We start from the raw sequence: 14,380 nt of genomic DNA, 5'->3' as shown, positions 1-14,380 counted from the left end.
CTATTAGACAGACCTCAGTGCCCTCTTCTACCACTTCAGATACTTTTTACTACCCAATGCCAATTCTGATACCTGAACTTTGAATATTGGCTGATATAAAATACTGATCCGATACAAGTGTGTGTGTGTGTGTGTGTGTGTGTCATCTATAGTATCAATAGAAATAAATGGACTGCACTCTTAACTTTTATGAATCATTATTCTTGGTACACATTCAATTCAAAAGCTTCTTGTCATTTCTGAGAAGAGAAGAAGAATCACTTTACTTCCTCATCACCCTCCCTTGGATTTCTTCAGTGAAAAAGGAAACATACAAATAGCTTAAAGCAAGTGAAGTGACCTTTTAAAAAAAAAAATCTGAGAGAACATTAAGGCCAGCAACTACTACTGTCCAACAGCCACCAAATTACCAACTTTGATTGTGATAACTTGTGACATCTTGTCAGGAAAACGGTCAAATACCAAAATCTGCTAATCAGCATCTAGTCAAAAGGAGACCAAAAAAAGAAACTCATACTTTCACTAAAACGTAACATGTCTGTTAATCTTCATTCTTGTCTGAATCTGCAAGCCAGCTTTGTTTCACCACAACATGACACTGTCACAGATATTTCCTGGTTCCTGAGGCCGTCCACTGTCAGCAGTTTGGTACACAGGCTACATCAGTGCAGCTTTAACGGATGGATTTTGCCTTGTTTTTCCACATTGACAAAGATGAAAGGTCAGGAAGTTTGTGTCAAAATGAAGCTCAGAGCTAGCTCCAATAGGACTGTATTTACAGAGCAAACACACATTAAAAGGAAAGCATCTGTCTCTTGGTTCACAGCTCACTGGCCTACATTTTACCCCAGCTAGCAGCAGACCACTGAGATGTGCTTCCTGTTGTAACAAGATAACTATAAAAAAAAGTACACGTTTAGCAGTTAACCTGCCTGCGGCACAACATGCAACTACTGCACGCATTACATGTCAAGACGGGAAGGTGCAACACAGACCATAACGCCAACCTTACATAACATGACGCTTAGACCATTATACTGCAGAAACTGTAAGTAACACAATGCACGAGTCACGTTGACTGTTGGCCAATCAGTTGACAAAACAGGGAAGTGACAAAAGTGAGTGACAACACACTCCAAACAGTGCAGAACAGCAACAGGAAGAAAGTCCATTCTGTGCAACGACTAGTTCGCTCATGTGGAATGTGATATCAATGCATACAACAGAAAAATAAAAACAAACACAGGAAACAGCTCAGGGCGTTTTTGACTTTTCAGAAGGTTACAATAGTACAGTTGATTCTGCAAAATATAATCCCAAACAAAGTACTGGCCAAGAATATAGAGACATGACCTTGAACTAGCCTCAAACATCTGAGATTTATATGTTGACTCCAAATCTGTAATGGGTCTACTACCTTGTTTACAACTGTACAAACTGAATCTACACTCAACAAAAATATATATAAAAATATGAACACCTTTGTTTTTGCTCCTATTTTTCATGAGTTGAAGTAAAAAGACTTTTCTTATGCACACAAAAGTATTATTTCTCTCTGATTGTCTTCACAAATGTTGTTAAATCTGTGTTAGTGAGCACTTTTCCTTTAGCACCTGACAGATGTGTTATATGGAGATGCTGATTAAACAGATGAACAGTGCATGATTAATGCACAGCTGTGCCTCGGTCTGGTCACAGTAAAAGATCACTCTAAACTGTGAGGTTTTATCTTGGAAAAAAAGACATTTATTAGGCACAAGTGATGCGTAGATGGCAGTTTATTAACACATCACTTTCATTACATGTAATACTAAATCGACTCTTTGAACAACAATACGATATCTGCTGATATCACAAAGCCACAACACAGGTTTGATCCAATGTAGGAGCCTGCAATCAATATCGCATGTTCATTTAACACACCTAGTTACAATAATGTCAACTCAAAACAAGCAACCAAATAATGGTTATGATTTTAGTACTGAACTCTTCCAGACATTTGTAACAACATGCGATGGGTATTTCAAAATAAAAGTGCATCTTAAAGACGACAACGTAAATCAATATTTTCACTTTGCACTGATCATATTGGATCAATGAAGATTAAACTGATATATCAATCCAAATCAGTGTATTGTTACACCCTTAACAGCAGATGTGTTGCAGGTGAAAAATACAGCACGCCCCAATGAGGCAGATGTGCGCACAAGGCTGATTATTTAATTCCTTTTCTTCTGGAAAGTTTCCTCTGCAAAGTTTCCTCTGTCCTGTCAAGTTCTTTTCAAAATCGCTAAGCCACATTAAATATTTAAGAAATTTGCTGCAGTGACATTACTGCACAAATGGAAACGACAGCAGCCACTCTCCTATGAATGCCTAATGAATGTCTTTTTTCACGATCAAACTTCACATCTTACAGCGGCCTTTTACTGTCACCAGTTCGAGGCACATCTGTGCAATAATCACGCTGTTTAATCAGCAACTCCATATGCCACACCTGTCAGGTGGATGGATTATCTTGGCAAAGGAGAAGTGCTCACTAACACAGGTTTTAACAAATTTGTGAACAAAATTTGAAAGAAATAAACCTTTGCGTTCGCAGAAGAAATCTTAAATTTTTTTTTTGCTTAAACTCCTGAAAAATGTGAGCAAAAACAAAAGTGTTGCAATAACACTTTTGTTGCGTGTACTCGAGCAGCGGCAGGGAGAAGTGATACCGGAGCGCCGCACAGTTTCTCAATGTCCTCATCTAGACACTCATTGATGAAAGACCTCGCTCTGGGTGTTTAATATTCCAACCACACATTGTGAAATTCAGAAGTACTCATTATGCGCGGATTTAGATGGAGAGGTTTTTAACTTTCCGCCCCACCCAAGAGGGAGGATAACGCACTGAGAGGTTAGCACACACGTCAATCACGGTTTGTTTGAGCAAGACCACTGTTAAGTTTGCTGCTGAGAAACCTTCCAACAGACTGATGACTGAGTTCATGAAAAAGTGTCAGTGTCAGCTGCTCCAATATTCAGTCTGTGCCACCAGCAGAAACAAATCCCAACATGAACTTCAGTCCTGGCTGTGGCACACTGCACCACGTCTGCACTGCACAAACTAGAAGGAAACCCAGAGTCTTTGTGTGCTTTAGGCGTACAAAAAAAAATAAAAAAAATGTAGGTAATAGTCCAGGAACTAGACAGCTTACGTCATGGTTGAATGTGCACTAATGCTTTTGCTGGGAAGAGTAGTTTCACTCACAAGCAGGAAAAGCTCTGATGGAAAAAGCAGCAACCTCACTTACTATTACATGCACAATTTAATACACAGCAATAAAATATAACTTCAGGTTATAAAGTAAGCTGGCATTTAGACTGAAACTGGTCTGTTCTGTTTTGGAAAAAAAAGCTACTACAAAACAAAACAGAGAATTGCTGAGGGTCCATGGAAGTCTTCACTGGAGTTATAATTATTATGTTATTATTATACAGTGACAGTAACAGTAGCCTAGCATGGCGAAATAGGTTTCACCCTTGATTCTGAAACCTGTTTCCTGAAGAGTTTAACCCTTTCACTTTTAATAACACCTGTTCACCTTCAGGGGGCAATACTAACATAATAAGTTAGTTGTTTTGGTTTGACAACTGAAGAGTTCATTAAAAATTAATTAGTCAATTGATAAAAAAAAAAAAAAAGAATCAGAAACTATTATGCTAACCTATATAGCTGGAACTGGTCAGATATAATATCAGAATTGTTTGCCAATCAGGCTTGCACATTTTTTCTTAACTGATAGTTGAACATATTGACATTAATAATTAATAAAATACAAAATGCACAGATTTGTCTTATCTTAACATTTAATTTAAACAATTCTAGCGGAACATTAGCTATGTGAAATATTAATTTATAAAGCAAATACAATTTAAATCAACAGAACAATGAAACGGTAAAGGCCTTGTTCAAAACGGTTGCTCTTGTCCGCCTGTCATTGTTCAACATATGGCTCTGCCAAATAAAATAATGTCAAATGGGGCATAATTACTGCCCTTTCTAGACTAAAAAGGTAGGCCAAACCAAACTGTGAGAAAACCTGTGAGCTCTGGAGAAACAGTATGCAAAATATACATTATCTGTAGATAAAATTATGATTCTTCTTAATGTTGATTAATAATGATTAACATCCCTGGTGCCAATACTGACATAGTTTACTCATTGGATATCAGACTGACGTCACAGATACAAGTAAGAATCCAGATTCCACAGTTCAGTGTTTTTTACACTAATGCAATTTAAGTACATAGCAAAAACATTGTAGCACAATATAATCTATTAATTAGTAATTAAACAGTTATATAAAGTTATTCAGTAGTAGTATTTTTTGTCTCCCAGAATTCTTTGAGTTGGGCGTACAAGCAGAGCTTGCACTGGACCATAAACCCACTGTAACGTAACATGAAACAGTCTGCAGCTGAGTGAGCTAGTAACAGCTGGCTTACTCAACATGTCCTTAGTTTTGAGATATTCCAGTCTTGCTGAAACACAGGAAAGCAAGACAGCAACTTGCAATTTATAATGTGCATAAAGCCAACATTTTGAGGGTGGAGTTGTGCTGCATCATGCAATGCTATCAGTTTCATCTGCAAAAGTATCATGTGAAAAAAACGCCTGGAGTTCATGCTAGCCAACAGACAAAGAGACAACTCCAGGCAACAGACACTCGCTGATGTTTGCAGAAAATGCTGAATGTGTGTTGGTATTGGCAAATATACAATTCCAACTGAATTTGGAGTCAGATCGAAGTGAAAATAAAAGTGGATTGTTATTTTTCAAGCAAGAATAACCTTGTTCTACCCTCTCAAATGTGAGGATTTGCAGCATTTCTTTGTTATACGTGATAGTAATCCTTAATATATATGGGTTTAAGACTGCTGATCGCACAAAACTAACAATCTGAATACTTCACCATGAGCAATAGAAGATGGACATATTTCAGAATTTTTTTTAAGGACCAAGTGAGTAGGTTGCAGCCCTGTTTGTTATTTTAATGTTTAGTCTTTCAAACAAAAATAAATAAATACACAAATAAAAAACAAAGACCACAATGAACAATATCAAAATACCAAAATCCCAAAGGACACTGTATCTAGTCTCATATTAAGTTAACAATATTGATATCCTGCTCTACTTTCTTAGTACAAACTCCAGAATCCAATAACTTTGTTCAACTCATATACAATGAAGTCTCGGCCAGAAAACACACCACCAACTGCTTTTAAAAATATACACTGCTTTGTGTTTTCACGCACAACAATAACATCAGTGTACAGAGTAAAATCAACACAAAAAGAAACTGTTACATGACTGCCATGCTTAATCTGAAATACCACCTTAAAGATAACAAAACCACAACGCTGCAGTTTATCATGTAACATCTGCCAGACAGAAGAGGACAGGAATTCACTCTCGTTCTTTCTGTTTAAGTGCAACAACAGCTTCAATATCCTGTGTGTGGGGAATCAAGTGTTTATTGCCTGACAGGCAGTAATGCAACCCATGAGACAGAAAGAGCTCTGGGTATCTCTAAATATTATATTGCCTTCTTCTTCTAACAATAAGGGATCAACTAAGCTTGAGAGTCTTTCCAGTAAAACTTCTAGTAATTTCAGTCAGGGCTTCACAGTTGATGGAATTATTATTGAAATCACAATATGGTGTGCAATATCCAAATCGCAGAAGCTGCAATTTTTGATAAAGGTAAAATGTGTCACAAAACAGCATTATAATAAAGCACTATAGTGCTGCAGAAATGCCCTGACCTACAAACCTTGTTCTCCAGAAGAAGTAAAATGTGTTTATTTGGTATAGACCCCAACAAATGTCACATCATCATAATCATCCCCACTAATCGTGCATCATATCTCAATTGCAAAATCTGTCAAAATAGTCACAATGAGATATTTGTTATCATGCAGCCCTGATTTCAGCATGTCGATCATTCAATGCATCTAAGGCTGCAACTAAAGTATTTTCATTATCCAATAATCTGCCCATTTAGCAGTAAATCACATGGACAATCAGATTTTTAAATAGGCCAATATACAATGCTCCCAGAAAATCACTGAACTCTTCAAATGGCTTGTTTTGTCTGTCCAACGGTCCAGTTCACTGTCTTACAAGACACATAAAAGCAGCAAGTCCTCACAACTGAGAAGCAGGACTAGGGGGACATTTGGATTTTTTGTTTGAAAACTTAAACAAAATAGATGTAGATTTTGTTTCTATCAGTCAATGAATCATTCCAGTTAAAAAAAAATGACTGGCAAGTAACCTATATGCTTTACAAAATTTACATGGCTGTTAAATTCACCTCTGTAGTGTATACAGTATGTGTATTCATCACATACTGGTGCAAAATATATCATAGGTAGCCTAAATGTGCTCTGGGAAGTCTTCTTGGTCGTATAATTTCCACTAGCAACAGAGTAAACAGGAAAAAAAAATCAGGCAACATTAAGAGCGTCCCAGCTGACGACTCTTTTTCATGTTCTGTATGTGTTCAGGTAGAAGCAGTGGAAAGATGTGCGTGTGTGAGAGAGAGAGAGAGAGACTGCACACTTTCACTGAGGAATTTAGGATTAGCTAAACAAGACTGGCTCCCTCCAGACAGACTGTAAACGATGGCCTGTGGACCCCAGAGCCTGGAGCACAGAGAGAGAGTAGACAGACAGCGGGATGACATCAGACCGTCTGACCTCGGTCATGTGACCAGAGAAGTCTGGGAGCGGTGCACCAACAGCAACACATGCAGCATATTAGCGTGTGGCGGGTCGGGCTTTGTTTGTGGTGCAAACATAAATGTGAAAGAGTTTGACCACGAATTATGCTGAGGGATGTGACTTCACGTGTGTGACTACTGAATAATAGCACAGGACAAGTTCGTTAATCACAAGTTATCTCACAGTCATTAAAACACATCTAAACTCATTTTACATGCAGGACTTTCTTTGCAAAATCACTACATGCAGAAGCTTAAAAAAAAACATGATGCCTGCGAGACGTTCCACAAAGTTTGGACAGGAGCATGTTATGTGTTACGTGACCTTTTCTTTTAACAACACTCAGTAAGCGTCTGGGAACTGAGGACACAAACTGTTGACGTTTTTAAAGTGAAATTCTTTCTCGTTCTTACTTGATATACAACTTCAGGTGCTCAACAGTCAGGGGCGTCTGTTGCTGTATTTTGCTCTTCATAATGCATCACACATTTTCAACGGGAGACGGGTCTGGACCACAGGCAGGCCAGACTAGTAGCTGAAATCTTTTACTGTGAAACCACACTGTTGCAACACACAGAATGTGTCTTGGCATGGCCTTGCTGAAATAAGCGGGATGTCTCTGAAGAAGATGTTGTCTGGATGGCAGCATATGTTGCCCAAAAATGTGTATGTACTTTTCAACGTCAATGGGGCCCCTCACAGATGTGGCAGTTACCCATGATGCCATGGGCACTAAAACACCCTCATGCCACAACAGATGCCACCTTTTGAATTTTGTACTTGTAATAATCTGGATGAACTTTTCATTCTTTAGCCCAGAGGACATCACTAGAGAAATTTGCATTTTTTTTTGACAGTTTTTATTTATATTTTGCATTGCATCCCTTTTTTGAAACTGGGCTTTGCATTAAGCATTGTTGCCGCACCAAGAAATTCTGGTAAGACCTTTGCAGATTTGCCACTGTTCTTATTTTCAGTTTATTATTGGAAAATATGGTGTGGTTTTTTTTTTATATAAATAATATACATTTTTTTAAATAAATCTAATAGCAATAATGGCAGGATTTGTCATTCATAAATATAAATGTAAATAAAAAACATATTTGATCTTTTCATGAAAATATGGAGCAATATGTGGAACTTCTATCTTATTCGTCTTTATAATCTTTTCATTTTTTTGTTCTTTTATTTATATCAACAACACAGCATCATATGATGTCTTTTCTCTTCTTTGTACACTGACCTTATGCATTTTTAATTCTTATTTTTTCATTCTTTTTATTTGTATTAATCTAAAAGACACTTTTTCTATAGGAACACTATATGTTGTATTTTTCTGTGTTTTTATGTCTTTTGCTTCGTGTTAATGTTTTAATTCTACCTCAATTTTAGCTTTGTCTTTTTGTTTGGCCTCACTGTTTGACTTTGTTTTCATATTGCCTCCTAGGTATCCTACGTTTGCTTTGTCTATCAGAACACTTTGTAAAGTGTTTTTAAAGGTGCTATACAAATAAAGTTATTGTTGTTATTATTATTATTTAACAAAAAGACTGTTAAAACAAAACATGTCTTGTAATATTTTTGTGTAATGTAATGTAATATCCCTTTTGTTATGTCTGTTCTATCTCGGAAAAAAATGTAGGAGTTTATGAAACTAGGACCACAAGCAGTAAAAGCAAAAGACAACAACGCTATGAGGTAGGCTTTCAAAACTGAAAGTCAATGTTGACCAAAACGTTTTCACCCTGGGGGAACATTACAGACATTTCAGACTCTCACGACTCTTCTTTGCTGTAACCTCACAACTCAATTCCAATCACAAAAACTCAGCAAGACCTTCCTCTAAAAGACAAAAGATGGAAAGCAATCTGGTGGCCTGTGTTTGTGTGCTTGAGGCTCAGTTGGAGAAAACAAAAAGGAAATGTGTCACCATTGTCCATCTCTTCTTATTAATTCAGTCGTAGCTGAGTTATTGCGACACTTCACATCTGACAGTTACTTGTGGGAGTGTGACAGTGAAACTTGTACACAGTGAGTTGTGTGAGAACCTACTAGACCACACACACACACACACACACACACACACACACACACACACACACACACACACACACACACACACACACACAATATGTACAGACAGCGAGGACAAGAAGGCCATCCTGGGGCGGTTGGCTCTATCAGCAGTGTTTGCTTATCACGCTGCCATCTTATTTTCCCATGACATGCTGGAGGCGGGCTCTACATTATACACAAGGACGTCATAGATGTAGGGCTAAAAGTAGAGTATTAAGCCAACCATATGCAACCTTTGTTTAAGGGATAGTTCAGATTTTTTTTAGTGGCATATGACCTCAAGTAGATGGTGGTTGTCACAACCCCAGTTTGGAGAAGCAAAGAGGTGTACCAGCGCGGAGGCAAAGCACTGGTGGACAGGGTCAGCAACAAAATATTGCTCTCTCAAAAGCAACCAGTCTACATTGGCAAAATCACCATTTTAACTTCCTTTCAACTGCCTCAGTCTTTTAGTCTGTTTGTGCGATTGTGTGATTTCAGTGAATCCCAACTAACCTTTTAAAACGACAAAGTAACACAATATCACAAACTAAGCAATCAAGTCAGCTGTAGATCAGCAACTCCCATGTTCTGCAAGGTAAAATTTGCCACCATCCATCCCACCATGCTAATCATTGCATGTCTTCAGCGAGATGAAATCACTGTTTTGCCATTGTTAGCAAGCAAACATTCCTTCGGACACGATGACACAAAATGAATCATTTTTTGAAACAAGAAAGTGACGTGGGAATCAACCAGTAAAAGCTTCTAAGCGTGTGGTGAGAAAATAGGACATAATACATTTAAACCCTTTAAATAATCCAAACTATCCCTTTAATAAGACATGTTAATTCACTGCCCGACATTTTAGCACACATGCGGACAGTTCCACGTTTTATCAGCAGGCCACAGTAAAGTGAACTAACTTACTCATGCATATTGCACATGAAGAAGAAAAGGGAAATGGCCATTTAAGACTTGCAGACAAAGTGAGAGGAAATGTTGCAGCCAGTGACCAATCAAGTGCTGCAGCTTTGTCAGAGAAACAACATGAGGTTAACATGTCTGGCTTCTAATTCCTAAAGAACTTGTTTATTCAGCTGAGGGGAGGTTTTTGTCTGCATCAGAGATTCAAGCCAAGATTACATATGAGGAAAAGAAGAACGAACAAAAATATCTCTACAGAGTGAAAGAGCACTGGATGAACATGCTATAGGTGTATAGTCCTGAGTGAGCTGTGCAAAAGTTTCAAATCTGACAGCCTAACGTGTGTGTGTGTGTGTGTGTGTGTGTGTGTGTGTGTGTGTGTGTGTGTGTGTGTGTGTGTGTGTGTGTCTGTGTGTCTGTGCGTCTCTGCTTGTGGTGATGATTTGTAGTCAAGTCAAAGGGAAATGGATGCATCTCCTGATGCCAAGTGTGAGTGTGTGTGTGTCCTGCATGTTAAACACACAGCTGATCTTTGCCATCACTGGATTCTCTTGTGGCCCCACTGCAGGGCACAAAGGGCAGATTGAAGAATCAGGAGTGACTCGACTCTCCTCTTTTCCATTTAGTTAATGATGAAGTCTCCTCTAGAAAAAAGGCTCAGGAGGTTGACAGAACTGTACTATATTCCTCTCTCAACGCTGTTTTCAATAACAAAGTTCATGTTACCAGCTTTGTTAGCAGAAGATTCCCTGTAGCTTTCACCACCTGGAGATGAGGTCAACTGAGGCTAAAAACTACACTTGTGTTTCCCACCTCAGGGCAGGCAGGAATATGAATGGAGGTCATTTCTACCCGAGGAACTGGTTTACAAATACACAAGAATACTGTAAAACCGTACACAGTAGACATGTGTGAACATATTTTCTGGCTACGTTATCACGAATTAAATTAATCGCTAGCTGACAATCTAAGAAAAAATGTCCAGAGTCTCTGATTTCAGCTTCTCGGATGCAAATATTTCTGGGTTCTTTTGTTCTCTGTGACAGTAAACTGAAAATCTTTGTTTTAGACAAAACAAGACATTTGAGGACATCACACTGGGCTTTTGGAAAGAGTGTTCAAAATTTTTCTCAATTTTCTGATCAATGATGGACAGATAAATTAATCTTATGTGTTCTTGTGACGTGTGCTCTGCACTTCATAGGATGACTTTGTGTTCTTGTGTTCCTGTTTTCATGTCTTTGTAGTTGTCATTGTTTTAATGCATTTTATGTCTCTGTTGCTGTCATTGCACATGCTCAGGGACTACAGTTGGAAAGCGTATACATAGATAATGAAAATAACCGTTACTTGCAGCTCTACACTACATTTTCAAGAAGTGAAAGTACAACAAGTGAAGCAATAATGGGCTGCAACTAACGATTACTTTCACTGACAATTAATCTGTTGATTATTTTCTCTATTAATCTATTAGTTGTTTTGTCTATAAAAAGTCAGAAAATGGTGAAAAATGTTGATCACTGTCTTACTAAAATGTGCTGTTTTTTTCCACAACCCAGATATTCAGTTTACTGTGATAGAGGAGTAAAGAAACCAGAAAACATTGAGTCTGGAATCAAAGACTAATGACATTTTTTTCTTCAAAAATTACTTGATTGCTCAATTATCAAAATAGCAGGTGGTTAATTTAATAGCTGGCCGCATCTACTGCTAACAAAGTAGACATGTATAAACTTCTGTTAAACATGTCAGCAGTATAACCATAATGTATGCAAAAGATGTGTGTTTTGGCATTATGGACTTTAATCTACCATGTTGCAAAGAACTGTAATTGCACCTGATAATTGAAAAAAGAGCAAAGCAATAACACAGTTATTAGCATATATATCCCATATTCAATCATCATATTTAGATATGGCTCCTATCCAAAATGGAAATGAAACAAAGGTGGTCAACCAAAGAGACCACAGCAATTATAACAGTTCAGATGAGTCAACATAACATCCAAAACATGATCCATACTTGCTGCACAAAAGTTATGGCCTGAGTTGATTTGAAAATTAATCTTAGCACTGTCTGTATGGCCTCGGTGTTTTGCAAAAAGCAATAACAGAAAATATAGGTCGCTTAAAGCAGAAGTGAGGGTGCCATTAATATCAATAATGGTTGACTTTTACTTTCAATCTGCTATAAGATAGCCACGTCAAATCGGGAGAGAAATGACCTTTCACCAGTAAATTGACAACAATGCACAAAGTGTAATGGTAATACATTCACTACAGCACTGTACGGATAAAAGTATTAGCCGACTGTCCACTACAGTATCGGGCTAATTTCGTGTTTTTAAACCTGTTCTCCAACTTACTAAACATCTGGCCTCTCACTGCAACTTCGTGACGGAAGAAAAATGACGCGTACGGCCAACGGCTGTGATTGACAGCCGAGGCGACCAATGGCATTTATGGAACTGACCATAAACATTCCAAACGAGCCTAAGAGGGCCAATTACCGGCAGCAGGGGTGGATTCTTTGGGGTTTCAAGTTAGATGGGTTTACAGAGGCCCAAACCCCGGGGTGGCAAAATAATAATCGCCGAGGAAAATTAACCATGGCCGGCGAGCTGCTGACCAGTGACTATGGCGGCACCGGACACCGACAGCAAGCCTGTGAAGCAAACGACTGCCTCTGCAACGTGAACAACATTCAATTTACTGGCTGGCATGAACATGAATACTACAAGAGAATAATAAGGAATAGCACCGGTGTAAACAGCGTGAATAAAAAGCACCACCTACCCAGAAATTCTCTAGGAAGTAGGGCGTTATCATCTTGTTTTAATCCTCTTCGCCGCAACTCTTTAGATTTGTTGTAATGCAACTTTTAAAGCGTAAATCATCCACCGTCCTCCCCCCGTTTCTCTTGTATCTGCCTTTCCCCGTTTTCCTCCTCTCCCCTTTCTTCTCCCTCCCCACCTTCAGACTCCACCTCCACTCGGCTGCACTATCGTCTCTCCCGACTGGTTTCTTCCCGTCGAAATTTAGGCTTTGTAGTGGGCTAAACAGCGCTACCAATGGCGGATAATAACATCAGAGCGGACGCACACTCGTGAAGAGAACCCAAGATAGGAGAAACTCTCGCGAGATTTGTACGTATTGTTACTTTATTGCACACGCTCTCTTAACTAACTGTGTTTCTAATAATATACCCTTATGGTTAAAATCTGGATAAGTTTAGGGGCAAAAATACTTGGTCAGGGGTCAGGGAAAGATCATACTTTAGGTTGACATGAACGTTCTCGCGAGATCTTCCGCGGGTCTCTGGTTCCCTTCTAGACGACCACCAACAACTTAGCAGTCGCTGGGTAAAATGCTGCCTTCAGTTGCTCCACGTAAACTCCTCAATTCATGTAGAATGACAATGTTGCAGCAGCAGATGAATGGGTATAAAATTTTAACCCCTCGCACAGTGCCACAGACCCATATTTGAGAACCACTGATATACACAATATCCATCATGCGATATAAAATCATAAAATATTAGATTCCAGCAGCTGAGAACAGTTCGTAAACTCTTCTCTATCTAAAAATTCAGGTTTCTTTAATGCAGCTGCCTATTACATTAATGTGTCTATTTCAGATTTTGTTCAGCATCCCTATTGAAATATTATTTTTACGGTCGGTTACATGGTCATTTAAGGTAACACTTATTCCACAGATATGGCTCCAAAGCAGCAAAACATGAATAAATGCCCAGACAGTAATGACAAATGATGCCTTTATGCTTTTTGTATTAAATTATATACATCTGTAATACCTATTAATTAACTCATTAAATAAGAGGGGGGAAACACATTTTAAATACTTTTATCCCGTTTTTTCTCAGTATATTTGATGTAGGTAAAGACTTGGGTTGTCCCAAGCTTTAAGTTGCCTCAGATTTAAGCCTTAAAATTAAGCCAATTTGTTGTGTTAGGACCTTTGTTTAGGTTGGGCATATCATCACCTTGCTAAAAGCTTTTAAAGATCGATCCCAGACATTTGATTATAATCACACTAAACATCCACATTATGAAAGTGACATTTATGCAAAGTCAAATGCAGGACTAATCTGATCGGCCCTGACCTGTCTCAGCTACTGTCTGAAGTGATAAAAGATAGTACAGAGGCCTCTGAGACAAGTTACCAGGAAGGCTTGACAGTTGCGATGGTTTCTACCGTCTACTTCTATGTTTCCTGGAATTTAATATCGTGCAGCTGCAGCAGGAAAAAAGCTCAACAAAATTTGAGAAAATATGAGACAAAGGCACAAAGTAATGTAAACAATTTATTGGAACAATGTACAGATTCAAGCAATGGTAACCAGTCACATCCACTATATCATCTTACAAAGATTACAAAATTACTACAGTACAATATAGATTCTTTGCATGATCCAAAATATTTGGTGGCCCCAAAAGTATTACTTTTTTTTAAAATTCAGCAGCTTATTAAAAAAAAATCAAACCATGTCTATCAAAATGATGTTTTTGCTTTTACTAGCAAAAAAGATGAAGGCAGATAGTCTAATCAAGTTTGAAGGCTAAATGAGAATACAGGAGTTCTTTGACTAGACATTCCTCAATATTGGT

The 14,380-nt window shown here is 38.2% G+C and overlaps 1 protein-coding gene across 1 annotated transcript in view; it reads right to left on the bottom strand.

Annotated features, from left to right (window-relative positions):
- Positions 1-12,759, bottom strand: part of fcho2 (FCH and mu domain containing endocytic adaptor 2) — a 62,660-nt gene extending 49,901 nt beyond the window's left edge. The window contains exon 1 of the mRNA XM_084745481.1: positions 12,549-12,759. Within this exon, the coding sequence (XP_084601607.1) occupies positions 12,549-12,581 (33 nt within the window). The 5' untranslated portion in view covers positions 12,582-12,759. The remainder of the gene's footprint in view (positions 1-12,548) is intronic.
- Positions 12,760-14,380: the final 1,621 nt, after the last annotated feature.

The sequence above is a fragment of the Lutjanus erythropterus genome, chromosome 20 (genome assembly GCF_056507025.1).
Source record: "Lutjanus erythropterus isolate fLutEry1 chromosome 20, fLutEry1.hap2, whole genome shotgun sequence".
NCBI lineage: Eukaryota > Metazoa > Chordata > Actinopteri > Lutjaniformes > Lutjanidae > Lutjanus > Lutjanus erythropterus.
The sequence above is the reverse complement of the archived record's forward strand: the minus strand, read 5'-3'. Positions and strand labels throughout refer to the sequence as shown.